Genomic DNA, 15,641 nt, shown 5'->3' with positions numbered 1-15,641 from the left:
AAGCTATTTTATCTTTTAATCTAATTAAATTTCAAACGTTATATTGTTAGGTTCGGTTAATATGTTTAAAAATAAATCGAGACCTGTAAAAAGACAAAATTCGAAAAACGGAATATACATGTTGTTGTTTTCCCTTTCGTGTTACGTAAACTACTCTTGAATTTCGAAATAAAACTCAAAACAGTGTAGCTCGGGCATGTTCCACTACCGCAGAAAAATTGGTGGTGCTTAAAACAAATGAAGAACTCGGTGCTAAATTGCAACCGCTTTGTTACTTTCTACTTTTCCTTGAACCCCTTTCGAATTGAAACTAGTGGAAAATAATTTGTACTAGGTAAAGTCGCAAAAGACTAACCACATCATATGTACTGAACTAATTCTTCTGCTACCGAGGATGATTGCCTTCTGAACATTGAAATAAGAGATTAAACACAAACTATGCGTGTTCCAAAATGTAAAAGTCGTCAAATACATAGTTTACATACATAATGCGTACATACATACATAAGTTCATTTTCCTTTCGGATAATGGAATATTCAATTAAACAACAATTCGGCAAACCATCACCCGGATAATCGACGTTCTACTGTACATTAATTTCTAGCATCCCATAATACAAATTACGATCCGAGACATCTGAACCATGGCACCGAGTAACGAACATTGTAACGCGAAATATCTCATCCACAGCATTGTACACGTGACACAGTGACAATAATCAACAGTAACAAAAGAGTTAATTATTTTTATCGTAACAATAATATCTCTAAATCTTGATTGACTAATTGATCAAATGAAACTATAATTGAAATAGCATTTGGCCAGTACTCACCCTGTAAGCGCGTGATGTTCTTCGTTGCTTTACTGCCGTTAACGAGTTGCTCGCGCAAATGAGTTCTCTCGCGATGACGCTGATAATTGCCGATAACGATCGTGGTCGCGATCAGCACGAGAAACAACTTCGGCCCCCAGGACGGTCTCATCGACATCCTCAGCATCCACCGGCTTTCGCATCCCCCGAAGCTTCTGATATTCCGTTGATTACAGCAGGACGCAACCGGCCGTTACTGCCTCTGAAAGTCCAAACATGAGTGATGAAAGTCCGTCGTCTTCCTAACATTTAATAAACGGCGATGAACTTCCAATGAATAAACTCGCTCAACAAACCTTTGACAAATTTGACTATGTCAAGGATTTTCTGTAAATTAGTTAACAATTTTCAATTGTGTTCAAGGAGTATTTCGTAACTTTTATGAATTGCAGTGATGGAAATGTGTGTATTTGTTTCATTGGAAAAACAAACAATTTCGACGGTATGGGTACTATTAAAAACCTAATCCGATGTTAATGCTTTTCTAGAACGTGATTAAAATAAAATACATTTATACTAATTCACTAGGGGCTAGAGGTAGGAATGACAATTAAGAAAAATTAAAATATTTCAATAATTCTAACTAAAATATTTATTGTTTAAAATTTGCTTTTTTCGGGCTTATATTAAAAATCTACTACAAAATTTCTGTAGTTTAAAATTAGTATTATTTCATTGCCTCTGTTTCGTTCTGATGTACTGATTTAATTTAACTAAAATCAACGTAGCTAATCGTACTCGTTAATCTGAAATAATTAATCCCAACAGAAATTCGAATTAATATACAGTTAATATAAAATATCATATATATATCATATATAATAAAAATATCATAAATAATGTCAGCTTTAATACAGCAGAAATATGTACTTTTGAAATTCTGTGTCGCGTCAAAGAGCATTATATTGTAGCCAAATGGCTATTACGGTGAAGAGAATTATAGTTTACAATACTATTATATGCACATACCGGGAATGCAATAATAACTTGGATTGCGAGTTGAAATTCATTTGACATGCTATTTAGTTCGCATTGTTCGCAATCACGGCTCGTTCCTGGCAGAATGTGAATTATTGGTAAAGAGTTAAACGAGATAGCTTCTTTTTAAAATATAAAAATTAATAATCGCGATATTCATAGAAACAAAAAATGAATTTTGAGAGAAGATATACAATCGAATGTAAACTCATGTTTTCCACTACTTTTGTCTAGTTATTAGTGAAACAGAATAAAAAACGTTAATTTACCGAGAAAAATCACGTGACTACTCTAGACTAAGTCAATTTTTTCGTGATATTCTTCTTAACATCAATTAACCATGAAGTAAAATTCGAAAGTGATTCAAAAGGATTTTGTCACATCTAATTCAGTCTAGAGAAATAGTTTCCTTCGCCACAAAATATTCATGGTGTTCCTCGCTATAAGTACCAAAAAACGTATTCACCCTTTTTTTCCGAAACTACTTTTCCGGTTTGCACCAAAAGGAGCAGAACTATTTGGTAGTATATTGTCAGAAGTGTGCCGATCTTAAAGTAGACCGTGTGCCGAGGTTTCAGCAATTTTTCGCGATACCTGAACCCGAGGATGAAAAAGAAATACCGTCGTCGACCTGGATGCTTGAATAGATCATTCTCGGTCGCTCGGTTGCAGAACGTACTACGCGGCGCATCAACTACGGATACTTGCATCCGCGCTCCGGGTGCATACGTGCAATGGCGCGTATTCGTACTTTGATCACATCTCCGTTAGAATAGCTACACCCTATCCATTTTTATTCTCGGCTCACACCGCCTGTCTTTTTCCAGCATCGCGTGATTACGGTTCTTCGGAAACGAGACTTTGACTGCATTTGCACACGCGAAAAAATCATATCCATCGTGGGAACAGATGAATCATAAAAGAATACAAATTTCCCTGATTTTGAACGACGCACGGCTAAATCAATACATTAGATCAATCGTATATTTGTCGAACTCCAAGTTCGAAATTAAATACAACAATTCTTAAGTTGAAACTCGAGGAATTCTATTAGACGGTGCAGCTTTGCACGCAAGTGCGTATTTCGTAAATCTGTCTCATTGTACAATTTTGGTTGTTTTACAACTAGTCGCTATGAATAATCGGGATCTAATGGATAAAAGAGGGTAGAAAAGGAAAAATTGGGATAGGATGAGGAGGTAGGGATAGAGTTCAAAATGAGTAAGATTGTTTCTATTTAGATAGATTTAAGGTGTTTGTCGTTGAGTAAACTACGTCAGTAGCGATAAATTAGTTCGTCATTCAACATATTAATATAGCACTATCGCAGTTCAGATTTTAACATATACATAAATATAATATTCGACGCAGCCATTCAAATGATTGACAGAAGATAATACGACGGCTAGAAAATTCGTTCCTCCATCGTGAAAATTGTTTCTACCACTTTATTCGGCATAGCTGAGCGCGTTGCTATGCGCAACACATTTCCAAGCTCTGTAAATTCGATTCGAGATGCGGAAGCAAAATTGTGTTCATGTTCCGTAAGTACTGCAACAAAGTTGCAGTAGGAGTTTACTTTGCGTAAGATAATACGAAGCGGTGATGAAATTTTCTAAAGCAATATGCGGTAAATTATGATGTAAACAATATGAAAGAAGTTTCCATTGCTGATTCTCGTACACGTCGCGTGCAATCTTCGTTCTAGTAAAATACAAATCTCTTGTGGGTGCGAATTATTTGCAGAGACAATCGACACGCTGTAAGGAAGAAGATCTTTTACATTCGTAGACGAATGCAAGAAAAACATCCTCGAAAAAAAGATATTGATTAAAAAAATTTATCACTGATTAATGAAACAGTTATTTACATAAAAAAATACGAGTTTCACTGTACGAACGTGAAGGTGAAATGAGTTATCGGTTAATAATAACCGAAAGAATATTTCGTCTCGTCCCCTAATTTAGCTGGCATTTATCCGAAAAATTTTAAAGCGGCATGGCATCATTTTTAATTTAAAGCGGCACGCTAATCTTTATTGCTTCGGCCGAGAGCGATAGAAATAGAAGGCAAAGGCACGGTTCTTCCGACCTAATGAGTCGCGCGAAAAGTGTTCCCCGACAAATGATGAAAATTCATGTGACGTGACTCTATTTAATTCCCAGCCCGGTCCCGACCATACTACTCTTCTGGTTTTCATCCATTCATTCACTACCGTGACTGCCTTTCGAACGACGCATCGTTTAACCCTAGGACTCTTCACTTTACAGTCGTCAGACGAAATCTTAAGGAAGAGTGTGAATCTGTTCTGTCTCTGAGCACTTTTAAGCCTCAGCCAAAATAAGAACGGTGAGGCTTAAGCACTACTTATTTAGCCAAAAATTCTTTATTTAATTTTATCTTCATTCATATTGCGAGAATTGTAATCCAGCAGATGATTAAACTTTGATTCTGGAGAACTATTTATTTTAATCGAATCTAGGTATGAACATAAAAAATTATATAAAAATCAATGATATTATTTTTGCAGTCCCTTCACGTTGTAAATCTTATACTAATGGATCAATTATCGAGCAAAAAATAACTTCCCGACGACTGAGTTGCTAAACTCATGTATTCTTTTTTGAAGTTATTTCGTACGTGGATGAGATTAAAATAAACGTTGAGTGAAAAATAGGTTTCCCAGAGACAAAATCCAGCCCAGTTAATTATTACAGACATTTATTTACGTAGCTAAGTTAAGTTACTTAATGATGTTAAATTGCATTGCGTGCCGGTATTGATCACATTCGACTCGGCAACGAAATACCACTGACTAGAAATATCTCCAGCAAAATGTCACGCGCTCTTCTCGTTCTCTCGGTGCGTCTCATGAAACGATGTGTCCGTCAGAATAACAAGCGAATTGAACAGGGATGCTGAATGTCGCTAGTTATTGAGCAACATCATTATTATTCAACACCTCAATATCCTGAGTTGGAATAAATTTATTGGTTCGTCGCGTGAGAATTGAGACCAGTAACCGTTTCCTCTTTATTTTCGAAAGTTATATTGTGAATATTCATGTGTATTCCATGTATTCAGACTCTTTATATTCGTCTTCGAATAAAATATTCATTTCGATATTGTTTGTACTCTTGCACATTCTTAATATAATATACATATAACGGAAATCTCATCATACAACTACTTAAGGGGCTAGGGTAGTCACGTGATTTTTCTAACACGTGTCAGTAAAATTTTGACATTTTTTGTTTTTTTTTTTCGATAACCAGACAATAGTAGTGCAAAATATGAGTTTATGGGCTACACGTGGCCCTGTAAACTCATATTCTTGGCTAATTTTGTAGGTAACATTGACATTTCGCCTTATCGCACCGATATTGGAGTTTATCCCGTTAAAACGATTCTTGACTCATTTATAAAGTAAACACAGACTGCGAAAATTAAATTAATGTACGTGCTATGAATATCTCTCGCCTGCTAGACGTTCACAGTTTGACAGATATAAACAATTTTAACTTTTTCGGGGTTAATCTAATTTATTTATCGAAGCATACAAAAGCGTTCTCTAAATCCGCAATCTTGAATTAAATATCTTGAACTTTGAACTAAGCTTCAGATGTCAAATCCTGACGAGCACAATGATAGAATGATATGAGACGGGACATATAAAATAATTCGTGTAAAAATATTTTAACTCAATTGCCATGTAACTAAGTTCTAACTGAAATTCGATTTGAAATCCTGTCTAAAAGCTCGACTACCTTGCAGTTTATTTCAGAATCTTTGCATTTCCCTGAAACCTGTCATTTTAATCTGCACGAAGAAAAACTTTTATATTTCAAATTCCACTGTACAAGTTTGGATGTAACGAGACTAGAATTAAAACTACACAACCTAGAAATATAAATTAATTCTTTAGAAAATTGTGAAATTGTTGTTTTTGTTGTCTAGCCGCTATAAAGAGAGTTGGCACAGCATATTGAAAATTTAAATTTTGCACGTGCGCATGTCAAGTGGGTCGGGAATCTATTTGAGAAACTGAACATATGTACGTATGTAGATGTATATATACTATATATGTATGTGGCGTGCTGCAGTTTCGTCCTGAGTAGTACATACGTGCCATGTTACAGACCTTACACGATATGACACGCACAGTCCTAACCCTAATCAAACTGTAATCCTTTGATCTAATTTCTGACAACCATTCACGTTGTGCAATCTGCCGATCACGTCCTGGTGAATCAGTGCAATAACAGCAGTATCGAACCTGTAGTCAATTTCATTCTATGATTGCATAAATCATTCTACTTTGTCTTAAGAACATATGAAATTTTGTCTCAAAAACGTGTGAAAATGCAATTTTGTTTACTAGTCTTATACCTCCGTTCGTTCAATTTTCATAAATGAGCATCGAACTGAACATGATTTATAAAATGTAATAAATAAGAGTAATAATCCACGGTTTCGAAGCAATACTTTGTCCTCGTGTATATATTTCTTCCGAGTTTACGGATTACATTCCGAGTTACGGATTAGGTCTCATATGAATTTCCGAATTCCGAAAATTTTAGACATTTTATTTCTCGAGCTAATCCACACGGAGGCTCTAGGGGCAGGAAGTTTTTCCCATAAATGCGGACCGACTGCGACGCGAGATCGATTCGATTCACGATTCCCAGTGAACGGTTGACCGTACGAATTGTGAATTCCAGTACAATAAGAGAGCAACGGCAAACAAGATAACAATTGCGCCAACTTTTCACACAAGCCTGCAGCATCACCGAATAGGCTCCCATTGAGAGAGGGCTTGTAAGCACGCGAGTTGGATTCTATTCGAATTGAAGCCGTTCCGTGACGCAACAAATTAAACCGGATTCATCTTTGAAACGATGATATTTTATCAATCACGTTAGAATAATTTGAAGTGTAGCTATTAAGTGATTGTAATTAAAATGCTAATTGCCTTTGAAGGAAATAAATTATGAAAGAGATTTAAATTAAAAATGAATAAATTAAAAATATTTGGAATTTTTATTTAATTTATCATTTCAATGTACTATATTAATAAATAGAACAAAATAGTATTATCAGTTCTCTTAAATTAAAAAATTCAGAATTGTAGGTTCAAAAATATTGAATTAACTAGTTTAAATTATATTCCCTTCTCTCATTGAATTACTAAATAACCATACAAAGCGAAATTCTTTGAGAAATTTAGTTTACATAATTTATTATAAAATAATATATTCTACAACATTAATATATAAATTATGTTTATGTAAGTAGATGGTTTCTTCAATAGTAATGTTGTTTTCTATCATATAATCCCAATCCAATATAAAGGAACTAAGAATTCGTACAATCAATGTCAATACCACATTTCTTTTCCAATATTGCTGATAATAACTTTTAATTGTCAGTAATTAGGTCATACCTCGACACAGCACGATATATGGTTCGTACAATAGCAGAAAACGTGCAATGGTTTTAAACTGTTCACGTTCTTTCAATATAAATATCCTCTCTTAAAAGATGTATTCAAAAATTGCTTTCACATAATAGTGTTAGACAAATTGCATACAAATTAATGTTCTGACATAATTGAGAAAGTACATGGAATTAAATTTTGCATTTAATTTAAAACTCATAATGAGTTCAGTACGAAAAATTCTTATCAATTAATTTTTTTAATATAAAAGATCAAAGTATTTAAAAAAAAATGTAATGTTCATAATTAGAAAACTGGCGAGTCTCCTGTTTTACTGCAATTTCCTCGTCTTTCATTTCACGTTAAACGGGAAAGACCGGTTAACTTAATTCCTAATTTAAATTGTAAAGCGTATAGTACACAGTAAGGCGCCGATCTTGTTGCACCCGAAGCGGTGGGTGAAGTCGGCATGCATGTTCCTATGAGCGGAAACACAGGACAATTAGAGAGGGGCCGGAAAAAGAGATTACAAGTGGAAATGAAATGGAAACGTGACGTGATGTTGAAATTAGATGAACGGCAAATGCTATTAAGGTAAGGTGATAAGGGGACGAGAGAAAAAAGTGAACCACGAGGTGGAAGAGACTGAAAACTTCAGAGCACGCACAAAAACTTCAAAAAAATTAGAAAGTGGTTACGGCTAACGAATATTAGAGAAACTTATTAAAGCTGCACGGTATAAAATTACTAAAAGGAAGCGAAGGAACGAGTGTCAAAATAGTCAAACAAAAAGAGAGAACTAAACCTCTTATCGAGGAATAAAATTGGAGAAGGAAGAAATCATTAAAAAGAGCAGTCTCAAAAGGTTTGGCTAATTTTCAGACTGCCTGTAATTACATAAATTCTAATTTAGGAAATATGAGAAAGAATGGCTTTAACACCATTTATAAACAAAGTATAGACACTTTTTTTAACTGTACGAATACAACAAAGTACAGCTAAGAACTATGAGGGTAGTACGATGGAATTAAACTGAATGGCCTCGATGAATGAACTTCCGCAGTTTCTGTGGAACGTAAATTGCATACAAATTAATGTTCTGACATAATTGAGAAAGTACATGGAATTAAATTTTGCATTTAATTTAAAACTCATAATGAGTTCAGTACGAAAAATTCTTATCAATTAATTTTTTTAATATAAAAGATCAAAGTATTTAAAAAAAAATGTAATGTTCATAATTAGAAAACTGGCGAGTCTCCTGTTTTACTGCAATTTCCTCGTCTTTCATTTCACGTTAAACGGGAAAGACCGGTTAACTTAATTCCTAATTTAAATTGTAAAGCGTATAGTACACAGTAAGGCGCCGATCTTGTTGCACCCGAAGCGGTGGGTGAAGTCGGCATGCATGTTCCTATGAGCGGAAACACAGGACAATTAGAGAGGGGCCGGAAAAAGAGATTACAAGTGGAAATGAAATGGAAACGTGACGTGATGTTGAAATTAGATGAACGGCAAATGCTATTAAGGTAAGGTGATAAGGGGACGAGAGAAAAAAGTGAACCACGAGGTGGAAGAGACTGAAAACTTCAGAGCACGCACAAAAACTTCAAAAAAATTAGAAAGTGGTTACGGCTAACGAATATTAGAGAAACTTATTAAAGCTGCACGGTATAAAATTACTAAAAGGAAGCGAAGGAACGAGTGTCAAAATAGTCAAACAAAAAGAGAGAACTAAACCTCTTATCGAGGAATAAAATTGGAGAAGGAAGAAATCATTAAAAAGAGCAGTCTCAAAAGGTTTGGCTAATTTTCAGACTGCCTGTAATTACATAAATTCTAATTTAGGAAATATGAGAAAGAATGGCTTTAACACCATTTATAAACAAAGTATAGACACTTTTTTTAACTGTACGAATACAACAAAGTACAGCTAAGAACTATGAGGGTAGTACGATGGAATTAAACTGAATGGCCTCGATGAATGAACTTCCGCAGTTTCTGTGGAACGCGTAACCGCAACTGGCGACAGTTGTAAAACGGAAACCACCATTTTTCCGGCAGAGCAACCGAGTCGCATTGCGCGATCTTCACTCCAAGATATGCACATGCTCAATTAGCATCGTTGGCCAGCTGCAGTTTGCTAAACGCGTATAATAAAATAAAACGTATTTGCAATGCAGAGTTTATCGTCTCTTATATTAAACTTCTGAACGCGATTGAAGTTTTCATCAAATGTGCATTAGATGCAAATTGTTGTTTTACGGAGTTCCCCTGTGAGAAATATTGTTTTAAGTCTTCCCCTAAATTTGAGTAGTTAGAAGGAACTGGGAATAGGCGTATCGTTTTTTATGAAATTATTTCGTTTGTGTAATTTGTTGAACCGCAAGGGAAACAAAAAGATTGTCAGGTTTATTCATTCGGATGCAACATACGGGGTAGTATATGCGGGATGACTTATACGACGGTAAAGCACGCGAAGATAAAGAAGCTCTTGAATAATTATCTGTGCTCACGTTCGCACACGGGAGCATCTTGTTTTGCTAGCCGTGGCTGCTGAAAGAGCCCGAGAATAAGGAAGCACTGGTGGTTCTAATTACATTAATTAGGTCCATGCGTTAAAGGCTAATTCGAGCGAATTAGTGTAGCAAACTGGTACGCTTCAGCCTCGAAGCAGTCGGCCCGTGTGCGATGCGACCTTTAATTCGCATATTAAAAATTAAGGCGTAACGTGACAACTTCTCGAGGGCCGTTAAAAATTTAATACGGCCAGGAACTTCTTAACCGTCCAGAAATTGAAAAAACTTGCAACCTAAGCGGAGTAACCCGGAGTAGAGAAATGTATGTTTCACGAGAATGTGGATGGAGCTTGTTTCTCTTGATCGCAAAATAATTTTTAATATTACTAAATTATAATAAGTGTCAGCATCCCCCAACGCGGTCACGTCTGCACTAATTATCATGTAGATAAGAATAAAGAGCCAAATCGCTAAGTCATGGAACTTCCAAGATTTTGTAAATATACGTTTTACACTATTTCACCTCCTTAGTGGATGATTAAGAAAAACGATGATACTATATAGACTCTTTCTCTTTATATAACAATACGATTAGAATCTATATACTTTTATAATCGTTCTCATTGATTTTGTTATTTAATAATATAACGTTTCCAATATGTTTTCAGAAGCTTGTTATTGAGAAATCAGATTACAATATCTTTCCTTCGTTTATTCATGTGATAGGTAACACTCTGGTATCGATCATAAAATAATTTTGAACCGGAAAATTAATAATATGAAACATGATTAGAACACGCAATTCAGGAAGCACGGAATACTTGAATAACAATGAATCAGAGCGTGTGACAAATACCTTGCTGGGTCTGGTAACTAGATTCGCGAGCATTATCTCGCTGCATTGCAATAGATTACTCCCTACGTACCATTTCCACATTTTCCACGTTGAAAATGCGCACGTAAACACACCACGGAATTATAAACAGGAGCGCGTGTGGAGTGTGCGGATGTATAGTATATAAGTGATAGAAGCACTGTGCTCGAGGAATCAAAAGATTTTAGCGGGAGTAACGGTAGGGTCCCTTCGGATTCGGGAGCATCGTGCCTTGGAAAACTCGTTTCGCAGCGATATTTATGATGAGCCTTGTGGAGTCGAGGCTCGCAAGCAACGCGAACGGAAATGGAACCGAGCCGATTTCTACCATAGCTTGAAACGGAATGGCGAACGGCGTCGTTATGTGGCGTTACGACGAGGCAGATGTAATCAAAATTATCCAGCTGAATTAAAGGCGGGTTTAATTGAGGGAACGGACGTTGTAAAATAAAATCGGCAGCTGCGGAATTACGCAGGATTCGAAGCCCCCTTAACTACCGAATCAAAATGTTACACCGAATAGTTAATTAACGTCCGTTAAAATACAAGACGAACTAGTAAATCAAAGAATGGTGTTTTTTTAATTTTCCAAGTATAATATCTATACAATTTTTTTGTCGATAATTATCTTGTGTCACATTTATTTTCTGAGTGCTTGTAATTATTAGAGTGCAGATTTTATCGACTTAGAGAACAATTTGAGGTACAAGAAATATAAAAAAAATGGATATATGAGTACACACCATTATTTTAAAAGGATAAAAGAAATTTGAATTCAGATTTAATTTTTTTAATTACGTTTGATATGACGAAAGTTTTATTCTGCATAAAAATCCGCAGACTATTAATTCTGCATCGATTGGTTGTAAATTCCCTATTAATAGTCAATTTTGTTCTCAATATTACTCTGATATCGGTGAACTTAATATACCAGATCCTCTTTGTGCTTACTTTGAAAATGGTAACAATGGCTTCATTAATGGTACAGTATAACACAGATGTAATCGAATATCTCCGTTCTCGTTGCCACTAAAGACGCTATTATGCTGCTGTTTATAAGGGCCAACTAGCTGCGCTTTATGGACTTATTGTACCTCACGATACTACAGAATTAAAACGATAATTAACAATAGGCGAGACGAAACAAAGCGACGGAATTATCATATGCTGTCGTTGCATATGAGATACAGTATTCTTCAGGGATTTTCTTTTCGCATGGCACTTCACGATTCTATAGTTTGCAATCGTCAGGATTGTGAGTCTACGTGGAGGAACGATGGAAAACTAATTTTTCTTCGCGGATGAACAATAAAGGAAGAGGAACAGGATTTACGTACGTCCCGAGCTTAGCATGATTACATGTCGGGATTTGCTGTGGGAATCTGAGGACAGTCACGAATGTTACGTGAGCGTTTTCTTAGTCGAGTTCTTTCCGGGCATCGTTAAGCCACCGCAATGACGGGGATACGAGTTGGTCGTTGCACAAAAGAGGAGAGGATCGATCGACGGAAAAATGTCTCCAGGGCGAATCTTTCGCTAGGACTGACTCTAGTAGTCCCTTCAGTCGTTGAAGGGCACTCGTTGGAAAGAACCTTTATGGACACAGTCAAACGAAGAATGGAAAAGCGGAAAAATTCTTCTATTCTCTGAATAATGTGGACAGTGCTTCCAGCTCGTATTTATAGGATTAACGACGAATCAATTGGTGGTTCTTAAGGATTATTTTAACCTTTGACCATTATTGAGATAATTATTGCACTCAAGTTGTCCAGGTCAAGTCGATTTACATCGAGAAGGTATAATAATAATTCGATTCCTATTTGGAAGTGGTTTATTATGAGATGAACAGCTAATTATTAGACTACAGATTTTTATACATTAGCAAGAAATTAAAAAATGCAAGATTGTACAAAATACATATATTCTGAACAAATATGTAAGATATGTATCACTATGTCTCTTAAAAAATTTTGAAAATAAAAATTGTATTATTCTCACGCAAACCAGTTCACGATTTATCCATGTTTTATCAAAAATATTTTATTCCATCAGTCCAGTTGTGTAATTAAAAGGTGAAATTAGATCAGACCCAATACAAATTGTTTTAGAGCTGTAATTTTAATTCCCAACGAAGCATTTGTAATTTATTCCTGCGGCTATTCAATTAGTCATCGCCGTTCGGCTTCCCTTTTTCAAGTCAATGCATTCGTTCGCGTAGGCAAACCAATAAGGTACGATAAATATTTGTTCGAAAAATGTTTGGCGGTGCGGACGGAATTGGACGTCTTCCATACACGATAATTTATAATTAACATCGTATGTTTTCGAGCAGGAAAATCATTTAGCAAAGTAGGAAGAATTCTGAAATAACCAAAGAATTATCTACAATATCTGTAAAATAGATAGTTCGTATTTTTCAAGGAACGATGGACATGATTAATTCCTAAGCACTCAAATTATTTTAGTTAATAAATTTCGATACGACACTATCACACATATAATACGTAACAAAAAATTAAAATAGAATAGAAGTACTATACGAACTCTTTTCCGAAGTAGAGGAACGCGTACGTTATTTCGGTTCACAGAGAACAAACTGTTACGCTGTGCGATTGTGTCAGTACGTCTGCGGTGAGACTGGAACTTTGAAGAGGGAAGCTTCATTAGTTAATCGTCCATTTCTAATGAAACTCTTCGGTGACACGTGGCCGCATGTCCTCTGTGTTGTCAGCCTCGGCGACAACGCCAACCGATTTGTTGAAGCGCCGCGCCGCCGCGGTTTGGCTCGCTGGCAAACTTTGATGGGAAATACGAATAAAAGACAATTAAAGATGCAACGACTCGCGCGCTTCTCCCACGCTTCGCCGTTGGCACATGACGCGGTGGAAATGGGACGATAGTTACCTTCCTTTCTTCTAATGTACACATGAACGTTTGCTTTCACAGAGGAAGCTCTGTAATGAAAATAACTCTTTTCCCTGCTACTTCAGATATGAAGGAAATATGAGAGATTAGCAACCTGCTACTCTCGGGGCACTTTAATACTGTTCGATTTTCAATAAACTCCATTAGCAGACATATAATTAATCAAACATAAAATCGTAGAAGAAATATTTATGTTACATTTACAATGAGCTTCATTTGTACTCAAATTATAAATTGTATTAAGCTCTCTTGCTGAAAATCGTGATGTATATTTTCTCAATTTCGTATTAATAAAATGATACTGAATCGTATTTGTACGTCAACTAGATCAAACATAAATTCATTGTAATTTAAACGGTAGCATCGTTAAGTTAACCCCCTTAAATAATACTAAAAATTTGCATCGCTTTTCAGTACGTCATAGTATACATTAATAGGTATTTTGTACAATTGTTTTTCCTTATTGAATCGAGCTTTAAAAACATTTTTGTTGATACATCTGCAGAGGAACTTGAACGTTGCGTACTGAATTACGCACAAGTGTTTGCAAATTCTAGTGAGTGTTTACAAATTATTTTGTGTGCATTGCTGTACAGATGGATCAGAATAAACGTACATAAGAGTGCAAGTTTGTTTGTCCAAACTGTTCATTAAAGGGCCGCATTCAATTGTCTTTGTTATGAATGTGTATAAAAGTGAACTAGAAATTAAACACAAATTAAATATCCGACCAACTTGAATACGAAAAATTGTCTGCGACCAACTTGAGCAAGAAAAATTGTCTTCATTCTTTCAATGTTGTTTACTTTGAATGAAGAGAAGTAAAAGCGCAATTATTTTGAAAATTATTATTATGAATTCTGTCCTCTATAATAGAAGCAGATATACAGTGGTACTTACTTTACATATATTAAAGGATCGATTTGTTATTGTTCTTTTGATCTCGGGAAGCAATATAATTTATTCACGATTCTTTCGCATATAACTTTGTTCTCCATAAGAGACGCGTGCATACGTGGAAACACGCCGGTTTTATGCGCGCGATGAGATTGCTCGTAAAAATTCCCTTTCATCTTCGAACGGAACGTGTCTTCTCGGCACGAGCGAGAGGGTATGTCTGTAACTACGTGGATCGCGGCGCCGCACGGGCCAACTTTCAACAGAAGTCTGTAATACAAATCGAACACTTGCGATGCATCTGTCCACCGATCGGGAACGTCTTCACTGGCTGTAGGATATCAGAATGCGTTTCTCGTGCCACTACGTGATCGGACCACTGATTCTTTCGATCCCGATCAAGCATAACTATGCTATCAGTTTATCCGTTTATCAAAGTATATGGCGGGCGTGAACTTACGGTTAGTTCAACCCAGCCTGGCTTGCACCATCTAGCCACCAACAGTCCGGTAATGACTGCTATTTCATCTCTAGATGATAAGCTCGCTTCTTTGGCATCTTAGGTTTGTGATCTCGGACTGGTCTCATGTGTTTAAGTTCGGAACCAAAAGGTTTTAGTAACCAGGGATTAGCTAAGTGTCCTTTCGAGGCTCATGTTTGTGCGTTGAGGAAGCCCCCCTCGTGTAGCCCATCGTGGTTCCATCGATTAGTTTTCCAATTTGCAAAGACGTAATTTTACGAAATCTAGGTCTAAGCGGAAAAGCTTATTTTTGCCCTTCGATGTAATCGACGTAGGAGAAATGTAATCGGCGACGAACTGTTTTTCCACGTGTTAGGATTCGGCCTCATTTTCAGCTCGACGCTAACCGATCTCACACATTGTCACACTTCCCATCATCTCAAACTTACCTCTTGAGAAGCTACGAAATTTGGAGTCTCGATAGCAATTTGATTATAATTCTTCTAATGATGTTTGGTACAGATAAGAAATATTCCTCACATTTGATGAACCGGAAGTCTCCTATTAACTCATAACCGTGCTAGGATTCGTAATTTGAATATTCGTTACGATTGCATTATCTGTTTTATTAGGTTGGCAAAAATAATATCAGTATGAATGGAACTGAAATAGAGTATTG

General features: G+C 36.1%; 1 protein-coding gene across 1 annotated transcript in view; it reads right to left on the bottom strand.

Moving 5' to 3' along the window:
- The window catches only part of LOC108624924 (zwei Ig domain protein zig-8), a 69,482-nt gene that overhangs the window by 36,401 nt on the left and 17,440 nt on the right, over positions 1–15,641 (bottom strand). The window contains exon 2 of the mRNA XM_018024540.2: positions 834–1,074. Within this exon, the coding sequence (XP_017880029.1) occupies positions 834–999 (166 nt within the window). The 5' untranslated portion in view covers positions 1,000–1,074. The remainder of the gene's footprint in view (positions 1–833; positions 1,075–15,641) is intronic.

Source organism: Ceratina calcarata, unplaced genomic scaffold (genome assembly GCF_001652005.2).
Source record: "Ceratina calcarata isolate Rehan_Ccalc_2016 unplaced genomic scaffold, ASM165200v1 scaffold335.2, whole genome shotgun sequence".
Lineage (NCBI taxonomy): Eukaryota > Metazoa > Arthropoda > Insecta > Hymenoptera > Apidae > Ceratina > Ceratina calcarata.
Note: the sequence above shows the minus strand (reverse complement) of the source record. Positions and strands in the feature narration are given on the sequence as shown.